This window comes from Molossus molossus, unplaced genomic scaffold (genome assembly GCF_014108415.1).
Source record: "Molossus molossus isolate mMolMol1 unplaced genomic scaffold, mMolMol1.p scaffold_m16_p_22, whole genome shotgun sequence".
In the NCBI taxonomy this organism is placed as follows: Eukaryota; Metazoa; Chordata; class Mammalia; order Chiroptera; family Molossidae; genus Molossus; species Molossus molossus.
Genome location: NW_023425358.1, coordinates 17241005 through 17266527, shown reverse-complemented (window position 1 = coordinate 17266527; position 25523 = coordinate 17241005). Strand labels below are relative to the sequence as shown.

At 54.0% G+C, this 25523-nt stretch overlaps 1 protein-coding gene across 4 annotated transcripts; it reads left to right on the top strand.

Annotated features, from left to right (window-relative positions):
- Positions 1 to 2802: 2802 nt before the first annotated feature.
- On the top strand, positions 2803 to 21766 carry GGT5 (gamma-glutamyltransferase 5). Of its 4 annotated transcripts, none has more exons than XM_036276977.1 (12): positions 2803 to 2975; positions 14195 to 14325; positions 14593 to 14688; positions 15179 to 15374; positions 15898 to 16055; positions 16571 to 16717; positions 17912 to 18048; positions 18399 to 18589; positions 19005 to 19111; positions 19232 to 19419; positions 19527 to 19637; positions 21603 to 21766. In XM_036276977.1, exons 1-12 carry the CDS (start codon positions 2803 to 2805, stop codon positions 21747 to 21749), a joined length of 1782 nt encoding a protein of 593 aa, XP_036132870.1. In that variant the 3' UTR covers positions 21750 to 21766. The 4 variants fall into 4 exon arrangements, with proteins under 4 accessions (XP_036132870.1, XP_036132871.1, XP_036132872.1 ...); XM_036276978.1 differs by having other exon boundaries at positions 19005 to 19152; positions 19279 to 19419; XM_036276979.1 differs by lacking the exon at positions 14593 to 14688 and having other exon boundaries at positions 19005 to 19152; positions 19279 to 19419.
- Positions 21767 to 25523: the final 3757 nt, after the last annotated feature.

The following is a 25523-nucleotide window of genomic DNA, read 5'->3' as shown; positions in this document are numbered from 1 at the left end:
GGGCAGAGCAGCGGCGCTTCCAGTGATGACCACCAGGGGGCGCCATAACCCAGGCTTTCACTTAGGCAGAGCAGCCCATCGGTGCTGAGCACCCGGTACCTCCACAGCTTGGGTGGTGTCTGAGGACAAACAGAGGTGAAGCTGAGGTCTGAAGAGTGGGATTGGGCAAGAGACTGGAACAAAATATGCTGGTCAGAGCCAGCCCCTGGGGAGCTTTCCAAGAACAAACCCAGAGTGAAACCTAAGCCGTGATCAGCTCCAGGAGACCCAGTTCTCAGGAAACAGAGAACTGGAAGAGGTCCCTAGATCCCTGTGGGTCAGAGCTTGGACCAGCGGTGGCTGGGGAACGCAGCCCAGGGAAGGCAGGTCTAGGGGGAACACAGCACCCGGTCTCTCCCTCCGTGGACCAGCCCCTTGCCCTCACTCAGGGTCTAACTCGTTCTTTACATACAATTGTAGCAACTGAAGTGAGGTGCTAGGAAGGCTGGTGGAAGCAGACAGGAGAGATGGGGTCACAGCCCTTCAGTCGGACAATGCCCTGCCTGTGGGCACAAGTAGGGTCTCTGAGGGCAGGGCACAGGGCAGTGGAGGCCAGGCTGTCTCCTTCCAGAGGTGGGAACATCTGGCGCTTCTAACGCATCCACAGGGAAGCAGGTCTGTGCCTGCAGAGGCGGAGCCCTGCCTCTGGGATCCCCAGGGGCGGGATGGAGGCCAGGCTGGTGGGACGTGCCAGTGGCTCCTTAGCCCTCGTTTTGGCTGCAGAAGAAAGGCCTTGACCACATTCTCCGGGAGAGGACTGAGGCCTGAGGCGCGGGCTTCAGTCCTGGTGGAAGCGGGGCTGGCCATGAAGCTCCCTGGGCCCTGACATGAGCACAGGGTGCACCCCAGTTCCGCAGGATCCCTGGAGTTCAGCAGAAGGCTTCTCTGGGGTCTGGGGGACTCTTTCCTTCCTGTTGCCTCCTGACCCTCACTGCCTGGACAGACATTCAGGGCCCTTCCTGTATGGGCCCACCCAGCTGCACTTCTGGCCGGGCCAGCACGACGCCAGTCCTTTCCTGGGCCTTTGCTCTGTGGCCCTTGCACCCTGGCCTCTGCCTGACCAGGATGGCTGGGGAGAGGAAGTTGGATGTCCTACTCCTGACCCTGCCAACGATGCCACCCCACTGGGCTGGCCCTGGCTCAGGAATGCACTGTGGTTCCTGGTTAAGCAATGTCACTGTGGCGTGGGAGTGGGGGTAGGGGTAGGAGGAGGTGCCCACAGCCCTCCCCACCCCCACGAGCAACCGTGAGAACAGGCTATGGGAAATTGTGCCCAGTAGCCTCTCCGATGCAGGCTGACCAGGGCTCTGGACTGGGGGCCTGGCAAGCTGCATGGCTGTGCAGGTACAGACCTCTGTGCCTGCGGGTGTAAAGAGACCTGGAAAGGGGACAACATGCAGGGGCTGTGGGAGAACTATGTGGATGGAAGTCCAGCCTGCAGCCTTGCCCACTGTGCCCCTGCTGAGCCTGGTCAAGGGGCCACCTCCCATTTGGGTACCCTGAAGTCTGGGCAGGGCAGGGCCCAGGCAGTGTTCCTAGGAGAGGAGGCTTGCCCAGGAGTGACTGGAGCATAGATGGACACAGGGAAGCAGACGGCAGGGCAGGGCAGAGATGCGGGTGGAAGGGCAGCCTCACTACCCAGAGGCCCACAGTGGCATTTCCGGGAAAGCAGGCCCCAGGGGTGGACGGTCTGGTGGGCACTGGGTGCCAAGGGCTGGACACACGCCCTGTCTGCACTCACTGCACTGGCATCTTGTGGTCTCAGGCACTGTTGCTCTTGAGTGGTCCTGCCTTTAAAGCCGACCCAGAAGTCAAATGCCCTCTGGACACCCCCACAGCCCACTCCTTCCTCATCTCATCCTCCGGCCAGGCTGTGGCTGAACGGAGGCTTAAGCTGGGTCCTGAGTGGCATGGCCTTGGGTCCCCCCTCTGTGTGTCGCTTACTCCCTTCATTCTCACCTCTGTGGCCCTGACGCCCCCAGTGTCCTCTGGCTCTGGGTGTGCTGAGGGGAGCTGCTGCTGGGCAGTGCAATGCCTAAAGGGTGGGAATCAGGGTTCCATCCTGGCCCCTTGCTTCTCTGAGCCCTGCTGGCCAGGCTTTGCTGGGAACTGGGAGGTGGCTGTGGGTGTCCTGAGAGCCTTGTCCCCAGCTCTGAGGGTCACAGATGGCAAGTCCTCAAGCACATGTGGCGGGGGAGCCAGGGCACCAGCGGGCAGAGAGGAGGGGCAGTTGTACCACTAGGCTTGCTGGGGCGGGTCGTGGGCATGGCAGTGAGGGAGTTAACTGCTGTGGTTTGCTCGTCTAGAAGGAAAAATTCCCCATGAACACCCTGCTCCCTGGCCTCATGCCAGGGCCAAGAGCAGGAGCTGAAAACTGCAAGTTCAAGCACGCAGCTAGCTCTCCCGCCGTAGCAAGCCTCGGAGGAGGGAGCAGTCCGCCGCCACGAGCCATCTGTCCACACACCCACCTGTCTGCCTGGTTGTCCACTGTCCATCTGTACACCTGTCTGTCCATCTGTAATCCTGCCTCTGTCCCGTTGTCTATCTGACCATCTTCTCTTGCTATCCTCTCTCTAGCTGTCTGGCCTATCCATCCATTTATCTGTCCCTGGGCCACATCTGTCTATCGGTCCAGTCCTCTGTGAGTCCATCTGCGATTTGTCTTGTCCATTCAACCACAACACTGTCTGTGCATCTGTTTGTCCCCTGGCCTGTCGGCCCACCGGCCTCCCCTCTCTCCCCTACGCCCGGCGCGGCAGAGCCATGGCCCAGGGCCGCGGAGCCACATTCGGCATGGTGCTGCTGGGGCTGGGGCTGGCCCTGGCCATCATCGTGCCTGCTGTGGTCCTCTCTCGCCACCACTCCCCCTGCGCCCCCCCGGCCTTTGCCCACGCTGCGGTCGCCGCTGACTCCAAGGTCTGCTCGGACATTGGACGGTGAGTACGGGGAGGTGGTAGCTGGCCCCTCCCAGGGATTTTGTGACCAGTGGCAAGAGTGAAGGTGCGTATGTCGCGTGCGTATGTGGGTGCCACATGGGTTTGGGTTGCAGCAAGGAAGCAGGCAGCAGGCATGTGCATAGGATAGATGGGGGTTTGGAGACAATGACAGTGTAGGCAGGGAGATGGTATATGAGTCGATTCCCAGCTCCAGGGTTCATGAGGCTCAGAGAAGGCATTGCCACAGTGTCACTGGTCTGGGCCACGCTGATCACAGTGACCAGTGCTGGCCCCTTCAGAGAGGCCATGCCAGTTCTCCAACCTGGGTCTTCCCCCAGGGTCATGAGTGAGGGAGTTTGGAGGCTCCGTATATGAGTATTGCCCTGCCGGGGTGCACTCAGTGCTGCCCAGGGCCGGCCCCCCAGCCGGGGTGCACTCAGTGCTGCCCAGGGCCGGTCCCCCAGCCGGGGTGCGCTCAGTGCTGCCCAGGGCCGGCCCCCCAGCCGGGGTGCGCTCAGTGCTGCCCAGGGCCGGTCCCCCAGCCGGGGTGCGCTCAGTGCTGCCCAGGGCCGGCCCCCCAGCCGGGGTGCACTCAGTGCTGCCCAGGGCCGGTCCCCCAGCCGGGGTGCGCTCAGTGCTGCCCAGGGCCGGTCCCCCAGCCGGGGTGTGCTCAGTGCTGCCCAGGGCCGGTCCCCCAGCTGGGGTGCACTCAGTGCTGCCCAGGGCCGGTCCCCCAGCCTGGCTGCTGGCATCACGTCCCCCATGACCTATCCCCCCCTCCCCCCGTGTGATTTTTTGACGTTTCACAGCCCCCGCTCATGGGGGCCGTGGAGAGGAGCCCTAGCTGTCATTTGTGACCCTCTTCCAGGAAGCCTTGCCCAGGGGAGGCTTCTGCCCCCCGCCCCCTCCTTACTGTTTGGGTCTGCTTCCCGGAATATCTGTCTCGTGGGCCATTGTCAGGCGCAGGCGTGATTTGTAAGCGGAAAAGAACTGTCCCAGAGCAAGAAGGAGTATGACTGAGTCCCAGCCTAAGGCACCACTGTGCAGATGGTGGTCATTCCCGCTTTGTCCTAGCTTCACCCTCCTGCATGCTTTCTTCTGTTCCATTCATTCGCCTTTTCATTCATTCCTTCCTCCCTTCCTCTGTCTGTCTGTCCCTGCCCTACCCCCTCCTGACCTGGTCCTCTGGGCTCTTCTCAGGGCTTTCTGTCCCCTCCCCCAGGGCTCCTTACAGAATGGCAGTGGCTGACGGTGGCAGTTCGGGGACAAGTGGGGAGCAGGCTGCTTCGTCTCCCCAGAGGGCTCCAGGGTACAGGAGGGGAGTGTGTCCTTCATGCTCATGAGAACAGGCAGAGGTGCCACACCCGCCTGAACCCACAGCTGCCAAGATGCAAATCCAACCAGGGGCTTCGGTCCCAGAGACCCCTGATGGGGACACGGTCCCCAGGAGTAAGGGCTGCGGTCACGTGTCTCCGAGGGGGCCCGCTTTGTCTCCCTGAGTTTGTCTGAGGGTTCTCCGTGATGTGCCCTGCTGTGCACGTGAGTCGGGTTGGGATCTTTGACCGAGGACCTCCCAGAACCCTTTCCTAGTGAGGAGAACAGATGTGGTCCCTCCCAGTGTTTGTGTACTTGTCACATGGCGCTATGCTTCCTGTTCTTGTTTTAAGAAGCCAGGAGTGGGAGAGAGCCTGGAGCTGGTCCCAGCTGCTATAGAACAGGGGGTCATGAGGGCCAGGTTGGGCTGGGAGCTCTCTGGCTGTGCTGCTGCAGGGTCTGCTAGGGGCCCGTAGCCCGCAGCCCCCCCATCTCCCTCCTATCCCCACTTCCCTACCACTGTCTCCTCTCCCCAGCAGGGCCTCCCAAACCCAGTCTCCTCCTGCCGGCTATTCTCCTGCTGCAGCCAGAGCCCCCGGGGGATGGTTCTTAAAGTTTACATAAGTGAGGACCTGGCAGGCATCACGCGTGGACATACAGTAGATGCATGTCACCATGCCTGTGGACACAGAGTGTTTGACTTCTAGAGGGATGGTGAGCCTCGGGGTTGGTGGTAGCTCTTAGCTCTGTGATGTCTGCTGTGGCCATTCAGAAATGCCTGCCCTCCCGCTGATCCCCGGAGAGGGAATTCACTTCTCCTCCCCGAATCCGGTGGGATTCATGGCTCCGCTTGATTTGCGAGGAAACTAGGCCTGCACAGCAGGGCTGTGCCTGGTGTCACAGAGTGAGCGGGCCCAGCTGGGACCACCTTCTCTGCTGCCCCACAGGGGGAGAAACTCTCCAGGGCTGCAGGAGGAGTGGGGCCTTCCCAGAGCCTTCACCCCATACCCCGAACCCCAGTGCCTTCTCAGCCTCAGGCTTGGCCGGTAAAGGTCAGAGTTTTACTGGTCAAGTGAGTAGTTGTAGAGGAGGCTGGTGGGGCCCAGAGTGCTTACCCACTGGGGCATCGGAGTCTAGGCAGAGTAAGGACAACCCGGAGCCCTGGCTGTAAGAGCATCAGCCAGAGGACTGATGGGTCTTGGGTTCGATTCCCAGTCAAGGGCATGTACCTGGGTTGCTGGTCGATCCCTGGCTTGTCTTATGCACCAAAGGGTCACCAGTCTAATTCCCAGTCAGGGGACATACTTAGGTTGTGAATTTCATCCCTGGTCAAGGTGCATACATGAGGAAGCTGATGGATGTATCTCTCTCACATTGATGTCTTTCTCTCTCTCCCTTCCTCTCTCTCTAAAATAAATAAAAACAGCCCTGACCTGTGTGGTTCAGTGGTTAGAGTGTCAGCCCATGCACCAAAGGGTTGAGGATCCCTCCCTTCCTTCTACTCTCTCTAAAAATCAATGGAAAAAATATCCTCAGGTGAGGATTAACAACAACAACAACAACAATAACAACAAAAAAGATATAGGAAACATAAAAATGGAGATAGAAAATATTACAAAGAACCAGTCAGAAATGAAGACAACACTAACTGAAATGAAGAATACATTACAGGAAATCAAGAGTATACACAATGACTACTATGCAGCTGTAAGAAAGAAATCCTTTGAGATGACATGGAGAGACCTGGAAAGTATTATCCTAAAACAAGCCAAGCAGAAAAAGACAAATACCACATGATCTTACTTATTTATGGAATATAATGAACATAACAGTCTGAGGAATAGAGTAGACCCAGAAACATGGAAGTAGGGTACAGACTGACAACCCTCAGAAAAGGGGGTGGTGGGGGGAAGGAAGAGATAAACCACAGAACTTATATGCATGTAGGCATAACCAATGGACATGGACAACAAAGCCAGGGATGGGGTGTGGGGGGATGGGGAGGAGGGTGTCAATGGGGTAAAAAAGGAGAAACATCTGTAACAAAAATAAAATAAAATAAAAAAGAGTAGAGTAGATAAAGCAGAGAATCAAGCCAGCAATTTGGAAGATAAGGAAGCAGAAAACACTTAATCCAAACATCAGGAAGAAAAAATAATCTAAAAAATGAGGATAGTTTAAGGAGCCTCTGAGAAAGCTTCAAGCACCAATATTTGCATCATGGGGATGTCAGAACAAGAAGAGCAAGGAATTGAAAACCTATTTGAAAAAGTGATGACTGAAAAATTTCTTAACCTGGTGAAGGAAATAGACATAGAAGTCCAGGAAGTCAGAGAGTCCCAAACAAGATGAATCCAAAGAGGTCCACATCAAGACACATCATAATTATATGTCAAAATTTGAAGACAAAGAGAGACTCTTAAAAGCAGCAAGAGGAAAAGTTACCTACAAGGGAGCTCCCATAAGATTGTCAGCTGATTTCTCAATAGAAACTTTGCAGACCAGAAGGGACTGGCATGAAATATTCAACGTGATGAAAAGCAAGGACCTATCATTTAGAATTGAAGGACAGATAACAAGCCTCCTAGACAAGAAAAAGCTAAAGGAGTTCATCATCACCAAACCAGTATTACAAGAAACATTAAAGGGTCTTCTTTAAGAAGAAGGGGGAGCCTGGCCAGTGTGGCTCAGTGGATTGAGCATCATCTCATGGACTGAAAGGGGCTGGTTCGATCTCTGGAGGCACATACCTGGATTTCAGGCTCAATCCCCAGTAGGGGGCGTGCAGGAGGCAGCTGATCAATGTTTCTCACATTGGTGTTTCTATCTCTCTCTCCCTTCTTTCTCTAAAAAATCAATAAAAACATAGTTTTAAAAAAGGAGGGAAAAGATAAAAATATGAATAATAACATGGCTATATATATACATATATATGTATGTATGTGTGTGTGTGTGTGTGTATGTGTATCACCTATATGTTTATTGCAGCATTATTTACAATAGCCAGGATATGGAAGCAACCTTCAGTAGATGAATGGATGAAGAAGTTGTGCATTTATACAATGAAATATGATTCAGCCGTAAAAAAAGAATGAAATCTTGCCATCTGCCACAACTTGGATAGACCTAGAGGGTATTAAAATCATATGATATTTGTCTTTCTCTGTTCAACCTATTTCACTTAGCATAATACCCTCCAGGTCTGTCGATGTTGTCACAAATGACAAGACTTCATTTTTTTTTTTATGGCTAAGTAATAATTCTTTGTTTATACAGGGGTGGGCAAAAGTAGGTTTACAGTTTGGTTGTTTGTATGTGAAATAATTTAATAAATAATAATACAAGAATAAACTGTCTCACATACTCACAACTGTAAAGTTACTTTTGCCAGCCCCTCTGTGCACCATATCTTCTTTATCCATTTGCCTTTTGATTGGAGCATTTAATCTATTTACATTTAAAATAATTATTGATAGGTATATAGTTATTGCTATTTTATTAATCGTTTTTGTATGTTTTTATAGTTTTCCTCTGTTCCTTTCTTATTCCCTTGCACTCTTCTCTTCTATGTTGATAACTTTCTGAGGTGTTGTTTTGTATTAATTTTTCTTTATTTCTTGTATATCTCTCAGATTGTTGGTTTATGATTACCATGTGCTTCATATATACCAAACTGTTAATAGCAGCCTACTTTAAGTTAATGGCCACTTAAGTTCAAACACTTCTATAATCACTACCATTTTTACTCATCCCCTCCACATTTATGTTTTTTCCATAATTCTCACCCCAGGGTAGGTTTTTATTGATTTTGGGAGAAAGAGGAAGGGAGAGAGAAAGAGAGAGAGAAACACTGGCGTGAGAGAAACATCGATTGGTTGCCTCCAACCAGGGCTTAAACCTGCATACTTTTGGTATACAAGACGAAGCTCCAACCAACTGAGCCACCCAGCCACAGCTGTTTTTTACTTTTTTTGTATGTGTGTGTGCATCTTTTCATTTACTATTGTAATTACACATGATCTTCCTACTTCTGCCCTTCTTTCTTTCTTTTTTAAAATATGTTTTTATTGATTTTTGAGAGAGAAAGATAGAAACATCAATGTGAGAGAAACATAGATCAGCTGCCTCCTGCATGCCCCCTACTGGGGATCGAGCCCACAACCCCGGCATGTGCCCCGACCAGGAATTGAAGTGGGACCTCTCAGTCCATGGGACGGTGCTCAATCCACTGAGCCACACTGGCTGGGCCTCCTTCTGCCATTCAACATTTGCACTAGCTTTATAGTTGATCGATTCACTGCATTTTTTTTTTTTATCCTCACCCGAGGACATTTTTTTTCCATTTTTTGTTCAGATAGAGTGGGAGGGAGAGAGAGAGAGAGAGAGAGAGAGAAAGAGAGAGAAACATCGACGTGAAAGGGACACATCGAGTGGCTGCCACCCGCATGACCAACCAGGGCCGGGGACAAACTGCAACCGAGGTACGCGCCCCTAATGGGAACCGAACCTGGGTCTCTCTGGACCCCAGGCCGACGCTATAACCGCTGAGCCAAACCGGCCAGAGCCAATTCACTGCTTTTATTATGTGTTTGGTTTTGTCCATCAGAGTCTTTTTTTTTTTCTTTGCAATATTTTCTTATTTGTATTTTTAATTTTTTTCTTCTTCTTTTTAAGGAAGTCCCGTTAACATTTCTTCTAATGCTGGCTTGATGGTGATGAACCCCTTCAACTTTTTCTTGTATGGGATCTGAGAATGCTTTCTTTCACGCTCCATACTTTTTTTGTTAATCCTATCTTGAGGATATTTTTGCCATTAATATTTAAAGAGAGTGGAAGGGCGGGAAAAAGAAAAACATCGATGTGAGAGAGACGCATTGATTGGTTGCTTCACACGCGCATCTCAACCAGGGCCGGGGTCAAACCTGCAACCCAGGTACATGCCCTTGACCAGGAATCGAACCTGAGACCCTTTTGTGCTTGGGCCGACACTCTAACCACTAAGCCACATTGGCGAGGGCTCCTGCTCCATTCTTTTCTGAGTTCTGTAATTTTGTTTTTTCAGTCTTCATATTTTCCTGTCACTTCATTTTAGGGGTTTTCCGATTCTGATGTCTACTGTTCTCTCATTGTTTTCATTTAGCTTAGCACATTCTGAACGTCTAAGCTGTAGTTTGCACCTGCTGTGTGGGTTTATCTTTCTGGCCTGCCTCCCTGGGACATTATTCTCTTCCTCCCCAGCTTTTTGTCTTAGAACGACTTCATATGGAGTGTGACTTCAACATTTTTAATTGTTCATGTTTAAGCAAGATGATTTTTCCTGTACTTTGAGGATGGTAGCTGAGTCAAAATAGCTTTTATTGCTTCATGGTTGAAAAGATGTATACGGCCCCTGCTTTCTATATTTGTCTTCTCGAATCACCTCCACAACTTAAAATGAAAAGCAAACTCTTCTCTTCGTTGCCGCTGTTGTTTCTGTCACGCTCAGTTTGACTTCTGTTCCCAGCAGCTTCTGGCCCTGTGAATCTCAGCCCTGGAGGGGAGCGCTGGCCCACTCATTCGGGGAGTTCTCAGGACCAGAACTCTTCAGCACCATCCCACCTTCCTGGGCCCCTTCACTCGCCCAAGCTGGAGAGTGCAAAGCTCAGTCTGTAACAGTGAGCAAAGGTGCCCAGGCCGAGCGGCCTTCCAGGTTCCCAGTGAGAACCTGTAGGGGATGGGAGTTCTCCGGGCCCCTTGCCTTTCTCCCTCCCCTCCCTCCACAGCATTGCTGAAAACCCCGCAACTTTTCTTGTTTGTTTTTTCATGTTTGTCTATCAGTAACTCATTCACTCTATGATTGGCTCTGATCTTTCTTTCCCTCCCTCCCTCCCTCCCTCCCTCCCTCCCTCCCTCCCTCCCTCCCTCCCTTCCTTCCTTCCTCTCTCTCTCTCTCTCTTTCTTTCATCCTTACCTGAGGACACTTTTGCATTTATCTTCAGATACAGTGGGAAAGAGAGAGGAAGGAAGAGAGAGAGAGAAACATCAGCGTGAGAGAGACACACCAAGTGGCCACCACCCACACGGCCCCAACCAAGGCCGGGGACAAACCGCAACCGAGGTACATGCCCCCAGCGGGAACCGAACCCCGGACTCTTCGGTCCTCGGGCTGATGCTCTAACCGCTGAGCCAAACCAGCCAGGGCAACCCCACAACTTTTGATATATGGCATTTTCATTACACCGGGTTAAAAATATTTTCTAATTTCTACTGTAAATTTTTCTTTGTTTCATAGGTTACTTATTAATGTTTTTCTTTTTTTTATCCTTACCGGAGGACATTTTTGCATTTATCTTGAGATAGAGCAGGAGCAACAGAGAGAGGAAGAGAGAGAGAGACACATCAACTGGCTGCCACCCCCACGACCTCAGCTGGGGCCGGGGACAAAGTGCAGCTGAGGTACGTGCCCTTAACGGGAACCGAACCCAAGACTCTCTGGTCTGCAGGCCGACGATCTAACCACTGAGCAAAACCAGCCAGGGCACCCTAGGACGTTTTTGCATTTATCTTCAGATAGAGCAGGAGAGAGAGAAGGAGGGAGAGAGAAACATAGACGTGAGAGAGACACACTGAGTGGTTGCCACCCACATAGTGTTTTTCTTGATTTCCAAATATATGGGAATTTTCTAATTGATGTATCTGATTTATAAATATTTAGTGTGTCTGGAGAAGGGTGCGTATTCGCTGCACAGCTGCCGGGTAGCGTTCTGTGGACGTCAGTTCAGCCGCTCACCGAGTCATTCCAGTCCGCGTCCCACTGATTTGTTCTGCTGATCACATCACTTACCGCGAGAAGGGTGTAAAGTCTCCCGCTGTGTGTATTTGTCTATTCTTTTCATTCTGCCAATTTTTGCTTTATATATTTTATTTATTAACTTATTATTATTGTTGTTATTATTATTATTTTTTTTAATCCTCACCCAAGGATATTTTTCCACTCATTTTCAGACAGAGTGGGAGGGAGAGAGAGATAGAGATAGAGATAGAGATAGAGATAGAGATAGAGATAGAGATAGAGATAGAGATAGAGATAGAGATAGAAATAGATAGAGAGGTAGAAAGATAAAGAGAGAGACATCAGTGTGAGAGGGACACATTGGCTGGTTGCCTCCCGCATGACCCAACCAGGGCTGGGGAAGAACTGCAACCGAGGTTCGTGCCCTTGACTGGAATCAAACCCGCAACTCTTTGGTCCGCGGGCCATGCTCTAACTGCTGAACCAAACTGGCCAGGGCTTCACTTTATGTATTTTAAAACTGTTAAGTGGACACACCTTGAGGTTTTTACATCTTTTTGCTGAATTGAGCTTTTATAATAATAATGTATCCTTCATTATCTCTAATTATACTTTATTTCTTAAAGTCTACTTTGTCTAAAATTAGTAGTCATATAAGCTTTCTTGATTTGCATGCTATATATTGCGTGCGAAAGGCAGCCAGTCGATGTGTCTCTCTCACATCGACGTTTCTCTCTGTCTTTCTCTCCCTCCCACTCTGTCTAAAAATAAATGGAAAAATATCCTCAGGTGAGGATTTTTAAAAAATGAAAAGAACAATAATTTGAAGCTCAAGATACCAATATTCTGGAATCATCTTGGTCTGATTTGAGTGACTAAGATGATATCCTTACAAGGGCTGATCTATTTCTTGTTTACTGTTATTCCTAGAGACAGGGCCCGTCTCCAAGTGTGTTTTGCCAGCAAGCCCAGCCCCAGACACACAGGGGTGTCGAAGCGCTTGGCCTCTCCGACTCCCCTTCCAGGACTGGCCACCCTCTCTGGGAAAACCTCTCCAAGTGCCAGGCTCACCTCGCCCTCTAGACCTGTATTTCTCCCCCTTTCTGATGCCTTTATAAGCAGGTGTTTTCTATTTGTCTGGCTTTTTAGTTGTCTAAGGAAAGTTCATCTGAATCACTTAGTCTTCCATTCCTGGGATGTCTGATTTACATTTAAACAGATTATTTTGTTAAAACATAAGAGAGCAAAGCAGATGCAGGTACCAGAGGGGAGACGATTGCAATAACCCAGGTGAGAGATGCTGGCAGCTTGGACCAGGTGGTGGTGACGGAGGCGAGGAGAAAGGATTGGAATCTGGCTATATTTTGAAGGTATAACTAACTGGCAGGATTTTGCTAATGGATTGAATATGGGGATGAAGAAAGTGACCAATCAAGGATGACTCCAAGGTGTACGGCCTGGGCAAAGGAGTAAATGGTTGTGTCCTTTTCAAAGCAGGGAAGCCTAGGAGAGCAGCCGTGTTGAGGCAGAGGTGGAGGAGGTACCAGGTTCAGTTCAGGTCATGTTCCGCGTGAAATGCCTCTTAGACACCCAGGGAGTTATCTTGTGGATGGCTGAGGATAAAGTGCCTGGAATTTAGGGGAGAGGACTGGGCTAGAGATAACATTTGGGGATCATCAGCATAGACTCTATGCCATAGAAATTGCGTTTTTTTTGTTTTTTTTTTTTTTTAGAGACGAAGGGAAGCGGGAGAGAGAGAGAGAAAAAAACATTAATGAGAGAGAACATGTGATTGGATGCCTCCTGCACGCCCCCTACTGGAGATGGAGCCGGCAACCCCAGCGTGTGTCCTGACCAGGACTCCAACTGACGACCTTTTGGTGCAAGGGATGACACTTAACCAACTGAGCCTCACCGGCCAGGGGCTAGAGGTTGTATTTTAGCTCCGAGTCTGGATAAGCTCATGGCCTCTGACATCATGAGGTCAGGTGGTGGGAGGAAGACCAGAGCTTAGTGTGTGGGGCACACCCCCTGGAAGCCTCTTACAGAAAACACTGCAGGGGGAGGGAGCAATGGGTCAGGAGAAATGAGGACTTTGTCTGCGATGGAATTTTTTTTAAAAATTTCCCCCAGTTCGTCTTTTGACTTTATGGTGTTTTGTTCTTATTAAAAAATTATATTTCTCTATGCCTGAGTGTAACAGTTTTAAATAACTCATGATTCTGGCTTTGTGTACTCTTTTCCATTCCAAGATTACATGTGTCCTTGGGGCACATGTGTGTGCCCATGTGTTGGACCAGAGCAAGGACATGTGGCTCAGGAAAGGGTGTGAGTCCAGGACGGGGAGGCCGAGCCAAGGTGCCCGAGCTGAGGTGCTGGCATCAGAGGTCCCACGGGTTGGGGAAAGGGGACCAGGTCCACTCTCTCTTGGAGCCTTGGTTTCCCAAACTATAACTGGGATCTAAATGCTGGCTTCCCAGGGACGCAGGGATGTTTCTCGTGAGCTGTGCAAGGCTATGCCCCAGGGAGAGCGTCATTTCCTGGACACAGGCCACACCTCAAAGCCGAAGGGCCCAGTGCTTGTTGCTGTTGGATAGATGGGAAGACTGAGGCAAGGGAGCCTTCCCATAGACATCGGGGCCCTGGGAGGGGTTGTGCGTCCCACCAGCCCAAGCCCCAAACCCCAAGCCCTGATGGCAGGGAAGGATCCTGGGGTCACTTGAAAAAGTCCAGTCTTTAAAAGGGTTGGAACTTGTGTGTCCCCAGTGAGATGGGAATAGTGTCTGCAGGCTGGGCTGCTGGGAATGTTGGGAGGGACCAAGGGGCTGGCCCAGGCCGGTGATGCTGGGAGGACCTAGGGAATAATGGCGATAGAAGATCTTTGCAGACTGAGAAGCATCTTATATATGGCAAAGGTCAGTGTACGTGGCATCACAATTTGCAATCTGTGGAGTCCTCTGGACCTGTGAGTGGCTGGACTTGACAGAGCAGCCCGGTCTGGTCTCTGATGGTTTGGTGGCAACAGAAGGGCCATCTGCCTGTCACCATTCCTCAGTGATTGACAGCGGAGCAAGCCCAGTGGGGAGGTTGGGGCGAGGGAGCCAGGCCCCTCACTCTGCACCCTGTCTTCCAGAGCCATCCTTCAGCAGCAGGGCTCACCCGTGGATGCCACCATCGCGGCTCTGGTCTGCACGGGTGCTGTCAACCCTCAGAGCATGGGCCTGGGCGGAGGGGTCATCTTCACCATCTACAATGCGACCACAGGTGCGTCCATACAGGACCCCTTTGGGGAGGATGGGCCTGTCCGGAAGCACTGACATCAAGGTGCTCGGCCTGAGCAGCTGAGCCTGTTCTGTCCAAGATAGGACCCCCCTACCCCCACCCTTCAGGTCTTATCTTGAGAAGAGGCCAATTCATGCTACAGAGAGGGAAACTGAGGCCCAGAGCAGGGCCAGGGATGTCAGAGGAGGACCATGGGGTGGGCCGGCCAAGGAGTGGCCTCATCACAGGAACACCCTGTCCTGACTGCAGGGAAGGTGGAGGTCATCAATGCCAGGGAGACGGTGCCTGCCAGCTATGTCCAGGGGCTGCTGAAGCAGTGTGAGCGGGTCCGACCACTGAACACGGGTGAGGCCTCGGGAGGGGCCACTGGGCTGACAGAACAACCCCTTATGGACAGGCGGAGACACCCTGGCACTGGGGGACAGCAGCTGGGGAGCCCCCTCAAAGCTCCTGACCTGCTGGGGTTGGGGGAGTATTCCGAGGTTGGGGGGGAGAGCTCTCTAAGTAGGAAAGGGTGATCCAAACGGAGGGACCAGCCCCGGCAAAGGCTAGAGGGCTCAGTGGAGATGGGTCGTGGGGATGAGGGTCCTGGGCCGGCTCGTGCTGGGCCCCATGGGCTGGCTGTGAACTTTGTACGGTTAGCAGCGGGCAGCCGGGGTCGAGTGCAGAAGGACATAGTCAGGTGTGGGCTCCGGAAGCTCCCTCTGGCTGCATGTCTGGGGAACGAGGCTGCTGGGGCCAACTGAGGGGGTCGTGGAGAACCCTGGGGCAGGCCGGGAAGCCACGGGCTGAGGGCAGCGTGGGGGCAGGAGCATGACGCTGCCACGCCCTGCAGGGGCCCAGTGGATAGGGGTGCCTGGGGAGCTCCGTGGCTATGCCGAGGCCCACCGCCGCCACGGCCGCCTGCCCTGGGCACAGCTGTTCCAGCCCACTGTGGAGCTGCTCCAAGGGGACTACCGCATGCCCCCCGTCCTCAGTCAGTTTCTGAAGCACGACCTCCTTCGCTCTTCCGTGCGAGACTCCTCCCTGAGGTGAGCCCTCCTGGGGCGGGGGGTGCAGGGCCCCTTCTCAGCTCCTGGGTTCAGGCCCCTCCAAGCTCCACCTGGGCGGCTGGAAGCCTGGCCCCGTGCTGGTGCTGGGGGCTCCCAAGGCAGGACTTTGCTGTCTCAGTTCAGACCTCTGGGCTCCGTGTGGCAACACCTCACGGGAGGGGCTCAGGCCAGAGGAATTTGTGGCCAATTGACAGGACTCTAAGGGCATGGTTTTGGGCTCTGTCACTGCCCTCTGGCTCTGTCTGGGCTGGCAGCAGGGCCTTGGCTACCCCCTTGCCCACCCTGCCTGCCCACTGACCAGGTCCTCCCAGGAGTGGGAAGGACAGGCCCTGGGTGGACGAACACAGGCCTGACTGGGGAGCGAGTCCTCCCTGGACAGGTGAGGAGCGAGAGGAGTCAGCCCAGCCCCTCAGGACTCCGGAGCAGGACTACTTCCCTGTAGGGTCCCAAGGACCCTGAGAGAGCACCTGGGCCCACCCTGAGGCTGACCCCCACCCCCCAGGCAGCTCTTCTTCAATGGGACAGAACCCCTGAGGGCCCAGGACCCATTCCCCTGGCCTGCGTTGGCCGCCACCCTGAGGACTGTGGCCAATGAAGGCGCAGAGGTCTTCTACACAGGGAGGCTGGGCCGGACGCTGCTGGAGGACATTGCCAAGGAAGGTGAGCCACGCCGAGGTCCCGAAGCCGCCTGCCCTCCCAGGTTCTGGACACAGGCTTAGGGGACAGGCTCCTGCCCAGGCCCTGAGAAAGTGGCAGCTGGTCCCAGGGCTTAGAGAGGCTGTGCGCCCTGTCCCGCCCACTGCTGGCCGCAGAGACCCTGCCGTCATGGCCCTGAAGAAGCAGAGGCCCTGTGGGTTAAGGCCAAGTGGGGGGAGTTATTGGTGGCCTTGGTGGGCTCCTGGGCCTGGAACTGGCCACCCTCAGTCTCCCAGAGGCCAGCTCGCTTCTCCCACCTCCCCTCCTTCCCCCGACCTGATGCCTCTGGCCCTTGTCCACCTGTCCCCCATCTGGCTCTAAGGCTAGCCCTGACGCCCCTGGCCACAGGCCCACCCTCACCCCTCCGGGTCTAGAAGGCTAGGGAACCAGGGAAGCACCACTGTGTGACCGGGGACCAGTGGCCGTCACTCTCCACCTGTTTCCCCATCTGTACGCAGAGCCTTCCTTGTCTCCCTCAGGCAGCCAGCTGACCATGCAGGACCTGGCATCATTCCAGCCTCAGGTGGTGGACGCCCTGGAGATGCCTCTGGGCAACTATACCCTGTACTCACCGCCCCCGCCTGCAGGGGGTGCAATTCTCAGTCTCATCCTTAATGTGCTCCAAGGTGAGGCCCCCAGACTTCCGGCCAGAGTCCTGTCCTGCTGGGAACCTGAATTCCCAGCCCAGCCGCGGCCTTTTCCAGCTCAGCCCCTCATCAGACGCCAAAGACAGGGCTCTGGAAAATGAGTCGAGACGATGTGTTCTAGAGTTGACCTCAGGGCTCTGCCGAAGGGTCTGAGGTCATCCACCCACTGAGCCCTCCCCACCAGGTGACTAGTCCCAGAGTGCGGGTGTCCTGTGAGGCCTGGCCTGGCCTGTGGAAGGCCGCAGGGGGGTGAGGGGGGTCCTGGCAGTGTTCAGGGCTGGGCGGCTCGAGGCTGCCTATGTTTGTTCCCTGACGCCACTGGAACAAATTGCCACAAACCCACGGCTTGACACAACATGTACTTATTCTCCCTTGGCTCTGGAGGCCTGAAGTTCATAATCAGGGGTCAATCAGCCACCTCTCCTCTGGGGGCTCTGGAGGCTCTGGGGGAAAATCTGCCCTTGGCTCCTTCTAGCTCCTGGGACCTGCCACGTTCCCAGGCCCGTGGCTGCGTCACTGTCTGCGCCTCCGCGGTCACATGGCCTCTCCGCGTGTCTGGTTTATGAGGTTACATGTGATTACACTTAGAGCCCACCCGACACCCCAGGATAGTCTGCTCCTCTCAGGATCCTTAATTTAATCACACATTTTAGCCCTGGCCGGTTTGGCTCAGCGGTTAGAGCGTCGACCTGCGGTCCGGAGAGACCCGGGTTCGGTTCCCGCTAAGGGCATGTGCCTCGGTTGCAGTTTGTCCCCGGCCCTGGTTGGTCGTGCGGGTGGCAGCCACTCGATGTGTTCCTTTCACATCGATGTTTCTCTCTCTCTCTCTCTTCCTCTCTCTCCCTCCCACTCTATCTGTGCAAAAAATGGAAAAAAATGTCCTCGGGTAAGGATAAATAAAAAAAAAAAAAATATTTCTGACTCTCTCTCCCTCTTCCTTTCTCTCACTCTCTAAAAAAAAATAAAGAAGAAAAAAATTAAAAAAAAATAAATAAATAAAATAAAAAAAATAATCACACATTTTGCCATATAAGGTAATATTCACTCTTTTGCCATGTATGGTCGTATTCACAGGTTCTGGGGATTAAGACATGGACAGATCTCTTTTGGGGGGAGTCCAACATTCAACCCATTACACAGGGTGACCCCCACCTGCGCCCACTCCCTCCGCAGGGTTCAACTTCTCTGCAGAGTCGGTGGCCAGGCCTGAGGGGAGTGTGAACTTGTACCATCACCTCGTGGAAACACTCAAGTTTGCCGGAGGGCTGAGGTGGCGGCTGTGGGACCCTGAAAGCCACCCGGAGGTGCAGGTGAAGTGTCCTGGGCAGGCCCAGGGCTCCGCATGAAGGCAGGGATGGGCCAGCGGGCACTCCATCTGTGGACCTCGAGAGTTTGGCCAAGTGCGGTTGTATACGTGGTTGGTTCTAGAACAGGACAGCCCAGGGCAGGGAGGGTGCAGCAGGTCTGGGCATTGGAAGAGGCCCTGGAGCGGCAGGCACGGGGGGTCGTGGTAGCATCACATTTCAGGGGACCTGGAGGGTGGTCAGGAGGTAGCCTGGGCTCGAGGGAGGACAGACTGGAGAGCATCCCCGAAGGGGCCCTCCACTCTGTGGGCCCCACTGGGCCCCTCACTTACCCAGTCAACTGACCGCCACTCCAGAACTCCTCCCAGGACCTGCTGGGAGAGGCTCTGGCCCAGCGCATCCGCCAGCAGATCGACGCCCGGGGTGACCATCAGCTCAGCCACTACAGCCTAGCCGGGGCCTGGAGCCACAGCATGGGCACGGCCCACGTGTCCGTGCTGGGGGAGGATGGCAGTGCCGTGGCTGCCACCAGCACCATCAACACTCCGTGCGTATGCCCTGGAGGCGGGCGGGCAGGCCCCACTCCTTTGCCCCTAGACCTGAGTCACCCCACCCCCCACCCCATCCTCTGCCTGGTCTCCCAGCCCCCAGCCCCTCCTCGGTTTTCTCCATGGGGCAGCACCTTGCTTTTCCCATTTGCTCTTCCTCTCTGTCAAAAGGGGTTCTGCACCTCTGATATCTCTGGCTGCAAAGGCTGCTGATGGGTGGCCCTGAGCCAGGACCCACCTGGGGTGGGGGCACATGAGGCACCTACGGGGGCGGTGCCAGAGAGAAAATAGCAGCTCTGGCATGCTGGAGGGTGGCCACTACGATGAGGGGCTCCTGCAAGGCTGGGCGGTGGGCCTCCAGCCCGGTGGGAGCAGGCCTGCAGCCTGAGCCCAGGCTCCGCCTCCCGTCAGCAGCTTTGGAGCGATGGTGTACTCGCCGCGCACAGGCATCCTCCTGAACAACCAACTCCTAGACCTGTGCTGGAGGCGCCAGCCTGGCTCCCACGAGACCCCTCCACCTGGTGAGTGCGGGCCCCCCTGGGGCGGAAGGAAGGCGGGCAGGGTCGGTGCTGCATGGTGGCCCCTGGAGCAGCCACCCCAACTCTCCCAGCCATGGTTTGCGAAGTGGTGAATGGAGACAGAGGTGGGGGGCAGTCCTGCCGGGCCTGGCTCGGAAGCCAGGCTGCAGGTGACACCCATCTGGCCTCCAGTTCCAGGAGAGCGGCCCCCATCGTCCATGGTCCCCTCCATCTTGGTCAACACAGTCCAGGGGTCAAAGCTGGTGATCGGTGGGGCTGGTGGGGAGCTCATCATCTCTGCCGTGGCCCAGGTGAATCTGGAGGCTCCTGACTGGAATGTCCCCTCTCTGGGGGTAGGGACAGGTTGGCAGGGGTGGCTGGTGCCCCCTCCCTCCCTGCATCATCCTGCTCTCTCCAGGTCATCATGAACAAACTGTGGCTTGGCTTTGACCTGGGCGCAGCCATCGCAGCCCCCATCCTGCACGTGAACGACAAGGGTCAGGTGGAGTACGAGTCCGGTTTCAGCCAGGTGAGGCCGCAGTCGGCGCTGCCTCTGGGCAGGACGCCTCAGTGTAGGCTGCTCAAGGGCCCCTGCTCTCACCACTGGGTGTCCTGCGCCAGGCTCACTCCGGCTCTGGGCAGCATCGGAGCTGGGGGTACGGGGGGAGGCTCAAGGCCAGTCTCCTGGCCTCCCAGGCGGAGAGCAGGGTGTTCTCCATGCTTCTCCCGGGCTGAGCGCCTCAGCAACGTGGTCCCCGCTCTGTGCATTTCTCTCCAGAAGCTAGTTTTCCTGGCTCGGCCTCTCAGACTCTCCCTGATGATAATCGGTTTCCTCCTGAGAGTTGCAGCTTTTAAGGGCAAGTTTATTTGTGAGAGTTTATTATTCCCACAAGAGTCTGCAGAGGCCTTGAGGCACCGGGAGCTGCACTGGTGATGGTTCTTAGGAACATTTCTCGGATCCCCTACACAAGCCCACCTGGGAGCTGACTCCCACCCCGCTCCACTCCTGCCTCAGCAGAGGCTCAGCTTTCTCGAAGCTTCTCGGGGCTGGCAGATGCCTTTTGCTAGGACCTAATTCAAAACACTGGCGGCTTTTCAAGGCTCCAAGCTTGATGCCTGGAGTAAGTTCAGCCAGCTGGGGTTTAAGATCCTCAAAGCTATCTTTCCTGTAAAGAGCTCTCATGACCCGCAGAACTCTCTAACAACCAGAGTGGGAGGCCTCGAGCCCAAGGGGCTGTGTCACCCTGAGAACCATGGTCTGTGGGCCTGGAGACTAAGGATCTCAGCCCATCAGGCTCAGACTTGGAGTCTGAGGCCTTCCCTCCCTGTTCAGGGTTCTGCCCATGGAAGTATATTGAGCACTCCCTCGGGGCCCTTCTCTTTGACCTTGACTGAAGGTCTTACTCTGTGAGCGAAGTTCTCCAAGGACCTGGGACTCTGAGGATTCAGAGATGACAGATGGAATCCAGCAACCCAAGACCTTCCGCTCCCTCAGAGAGTTAAGAGTGTTGGCCTTTCTGGTCTAAGGTCTCCCAGGGAGAAATTCATAGACTCTGGGTAGAGACCATGCGTCTCCAAGGACCTTCATACAAAGTCCCAGGGACTGAGGTCAAGAGAGTCTTTGTTTCTCAGGGCCTTGGAGTTTGGCCAGTAGACCACAAAGAACAAAGTCCCTTCTGTGGCCTTGGCCATGAGGATGGTGGCCTTCCAATCTAAGGACACCGGGAAATTACTGTCAGGGAGAGGGACTGTGCAGTGCTCCAGAGCCATCGCCCTGCCCATGGCTCAGGGTCACATGGCCTCACCAGGTGACCTCAGGTCAGAGGCCCTGGTCCTAGGGACTGTGGAACACCAGGGTCTTCGTACCTAGAGGTCTGGAACCTAGGGTCCTGGTCAGCTAAGGCCCTTGGATGCTTAGGGCAAAATGATAAATGGAAATGTGGGGCTCGAGTGGCACAGGTCCCTACACTCAGGATTTGTGCCCCTTTATAGACGGACAAATGTGTGGGGACCATAACCTTGAGGCAAGGTACTCAGTGTCTTAGAAACACGTGGCTCCCAGGTGCCCTCAAATTCCACAGACTCAGCATCTCAGACCTGAGCATTTAGAACCCGGTGCTCCAAGCAACCTCACCCTCGGAGATCACTGGTCCCTTTAGCCTGGGGGTCAAAGTCCTTGGACCTGTGGGCAAACTGCAGAGCAAAGGGTGTTGGGGCCTTGTGTTTGAGGCCCCCTGGGGCCCTCCTCTTCAGGACAGAAATGATCTTACTTCTCGAGTTCTTTCTGAGCTGGGTGATGTCTCCCCCACCATGTTTCTCCTTTAGGGTCTTTGAGTGGGAAGTGTAGACTCCATGCCCTGCAGATGAGGCTTCACTCAGTGCCCTCCCGCCCCACCCAGTTCTGCCTTCTCAGTCAGGCTCCTGCCTGGCCTTGTCCCCTGTGGAGACAGGTCCAAGCTGCCCTCCCCTGTGAGCTGGCCTTTCTCTTCCCCAGGAGGTGCAGAAGGGGCTTGAGCACCGGGGCCAGAAGCAGACCAACAGGCTCTTTTTCCTGAACGTGGTCCAGGCTGTGTCCCAGGATGGAGCCTGTGTGTACGCTGTAGCAGACCGGAGGAAGGGCGGGGAGGCCGCAGGCTACTGAGGAGGCTGCTCCCCAGGGCTGGGATCTGGCCTGACCCCAGTGTGTGGCCCAGGCTGGTCATGGCTGTGACTGTGAGACCGAGCGTTCCACCAGGATCTGGACTCCTTGGCTGGGGAGTCAGCCTGAGGTTGCAAGAGGCAGGGACAGCATGGCAGATGGGGCTGCGCCCTCCCTCTGAGCTTCTGGTGGCCCTGCCCTGGCCTCTCTCTTTTTTTTTTTACCCTCACCCTAGGACATTTCTCCATATTTTGTTCAGATAGAGTGGGAAGGAGAGAAACATCCACGTGAAAGGGACACATCGAATGGTTGCCACCCGCATAACCCAACCAGGGCCGGGGACAAACTGCAACCGAGGTACGTGCCCTTAGCGGGAACCGAACCTGGGTCTCTCTGGTTCACAGGCCAACGCTCTAACTGCTGAGCCAAACCGGCCAGGGCCCCTCTAGCCTTCTCCAGGCCTCTCACCCAGGACAGTGGCCCGTCCTTCCTCTCTGACCCCGCTCCCATCAGTATATCTTGCAGGTTGAGATGAAAGGGGAGGCCAACCTCAGCCTCATTCGGGGTTGAGGTGAGGGAGGGGACCTCAGGAAGCATATGCACTGTTCCTACAGTCCTTTGCAATGCAGCTTCGTAGAACTGGGGAGATCGAAGCCCAGAGTAGTTGGGCCCATCCAGGTCACCCCTGCACAGAAACAGTACCCCCACCACTTGCTGGAGCTCTGAAATGTGGCTGCCTAGGGCCACTTACTGTGAGAAGGCAAGGGTGTGGCTTGGGGGCCCTTGGCCAAGGCGTGAATATGGATCTTGTCTTCCAAGTCAGGACAGGGTTGGATGCAGTGAGACCTGAGACTCCAGGCCAGCTCCTGCCCCAGCAGCTCATGTTCTCACCCTTGGCACTGCTGACATTTTGGGTGACACATTCTTCGTTGTGGGGGCTGTCCCCACAGGTTAGGATGTTGAGCAGCATGCCTGGCTTCTCCCCGCTAGGTGTAGCAGCACCCCCCACAGCGACCAGTCACCAACTCGCCCCTGGTTGAGAACCGCTCCTCTGGACTGCTGAGCCCGTCACCGTGAATGGCTTTGCCAGCTGCTGGGTGTGCCAGCCTTGCTGGGGGGCCTCTCTGAACTGACCTGGGGGTCCTGCCCCACACTGCTTCCTGGCAGCATCTAGGTGTCCCCTTTCATGCCTCCTGCTGGCAGGGCCCAGGGACAGCTCCCCCACTGAGTCATCACCTCCCACTCTGCCCTGGCGCTGGGCCAAGCAGGATGAGGGCAGGTGTTGGTTCCCTGTGCCTATTGAAACAAAATACCACACACTGCGTGCCTCAAAGCAACAGAAATCTATCTCCTCCCAGGTGGGTGGTCTGAAATCAGTACCACGTGGCAGAAATCAAGGTGTGGGCAGCCCCCCCGCGGCTCTGGGGAGAATCCTTCCTGCTGGTGTTCCTGGGCCTGTGGCCACATCACTCCAGTCCCTCCCTCAGGTGCATGGCCTCCTCTGCCGTGTGTGTGAAAACCCCTTCTCCTTGGTGGGTCCGGGAGGAGAAGGCACCCCAGAAAGTGTGGAAGGTTGCTTGAGGACATATAGGGCCCACCCAGACAAATCAGGATAATCTCCACATCTCAACATCCTTAACACAATCACAAAGACACTTTGCCATATAAAGTAACAGTCACCATTTCCAGGGATCAGGACGTGGACATATTTGTGGACTGTTCTTTAGTTGACCGCACACAGGTAGAGGGGTCTGAATCCCTGATCTGGGCTTGACTAGGAGGGAGGAGGGGGTGTTCTGACAGACTCCAGGAGAAAGGTCTGGGGACCACAGGCACACCCTGAGATGCACTCAGCCAGCCTCAAGGCCACCAGCCCCAAGCAGGGTCGGGCTTTGGGAGGGCGTGGGGAGAGCAAGCCGACTTTCTGAAAGGGAAGGTCTGGTTCAGGGGGCAGAGGTGCAGAAGAGTTAGGCTTAGACAGAAGTGGAGCAGAGGGGCTTCAGGCCTGGGGGGGGTTCGGGGCTGGCCCCTAACATCAGGACCCTCCTCAGGGTGGCCTCACTTTGGACAGCTCCCTGGTCATTGTCCCCATGACTCTAGCTCATCCACTGAACTTCAGTCAGCAGGGATGGCAGAGCTTCTATCCTGGGTCCCAGCCCCTTTCTGTTTAATAAAAATTCCAGCCCTGGCCAGTGTGGTTGTGGTTGGAGTGTCAGCCTATGGACTGCAGGGTCGCAGGTTCAATTCCCTGTCAAGTACCTGGGTTGCAGGTTTGATCCCTGGCCCCAGTCAGAGTCGTGCAGGAGGCAACCAATTGATGTGTCTCTCTCACATCGATGTTTCTCTCTCTATCCCTCCCTCCCTTCCACTCTATCTAAAAATCAATGGAAAAAATATCCTTGGGGAAGGATTAATAAATAAATCAATAAACTGTTATTGTACTTAGTCTTAAAATCGGGATTAAAATTGCATTTAGAGGGATCACTGAATATTACTCTTTGTGAAACCGAATGTCTCCTGTGCCACTTCTAAACGTTATGTATAGCCTGTCCAGTGTGCCTCAGTTGGTTGAGTGTTGTCCCATGAACTGAGAGGTTGCTGGTTTAATTCCCAGTCAGAGCACATGCCCAGGTTGTGGGCTTGATCCTCAGTAAGGGTGTGCAGGAGACAGCTGATTGGTGATTCTCTCTCTCATCAATGTTTCTCTCTCTCGTTCCCTTCCTCTCTCTCTAAAAGCAATTAAAACACATTTTTTAAAAATTTCCTGTGCAATTGCTCCAGCATTGTTTATGATAAAGACTTTCGTTTTCCTCATTGAAGTACATTGGTTCCTTTGTAAGAAAAAAATCAACTAAACAAATCAGATCTTAACACAAATTATAAACATACAATAGTTAAAGCAACATATGAGTACAGCTGAGAAATAAATCAACAACAACAACAACACAAGTCCACAAAGAGAGGCGAATTAGGATGGGGATTTTGTCTCTGCTAAAGGAATGCATTGAGTCAGTAGGAAAAGGCGGGTTGTTAAGGGTGTGGAAACAAAGGGGCAGCCATCTGGGAAAAGAATAAACTGAGATCCTTACCTTTTTTTTTTCACCACACCACCCTCCCTGTTTCCACCCTCACCCCGTCTCCGAGCCTTCCCTTTTTATTTGCACCAAAATAAATTCCAGTTGGAATAACGATTTAAAAGTTAAAAACGAGCCCTGGTAGGTTTGGCTCAGCGGTTAGAGCGTCGGCCCTCAGACCCGAGAGCCCCAGGTTCAGTTCCCACTAAGGGCACTTACCTCGGTTGCAGTTTGTCCCCGGCCCTGGTTGGGGTCCTGTGGGTGGCAATCAGTCGATGTGTCCCTCTCACATTGATGTTTCTCTCTCTCTCTTCCTCCCTCTCTCCCTCCCCAGCCACTCCATCTGCGGATAAATGCAAAAATGTCCTCTGCTGAGGATTAAAAAAATAAAAAATAAAAATGAACCCACAGCCCTGGCCGGTTTGGCTCAGTGGTGAGCATCGGTCCTTGGACCAAAGAGTTTCGGGTTTGATTCCCAGTCAAGGGCATGTACCTGGGTTCCAGTTTCATTCAGGAGGCAGCCAAACTATGTGTCTCTCTCACATCAATGTTTCTCTCTCTCCTCCTCCTCCTTGCCTTGCACTCTATCTAGAAATTAATGGGAAAGTGTCCTCAGGTGAGGATTAACAACAAAAAGTAAAAGTAAAAATGAACCCACAGCCATGGCTGGTTTGGCTCAGTGGTTAGAGCGTCGGCTTGCGGT

Excerpts from the sequence above, each read along its gene's own strand:
- GGT5 (XM_036276977.1), top strand. The coding sequence starts at position 2,803 with ATGGCCCAGGGCCGCGGAGCCACATTCGGCATGGTGCTGCTGGGGCTG. Across the intron at positions 16,056-16,570 it reads GGAGGACATTGCCAAGGAAG|GCAGCCAGCTGACCATGCAG; the intron begins GTGAGCCACGCC and ends TGTCTCCCTCAG. Across the intron at positions 18,049-18,398 it reads AAAGCCACCCGGAGGTGCAG|AACTCCTCCCAGGACCTGCT; the intron begins GTGAAGTGTCCT and ends CCGCCACTCCAG.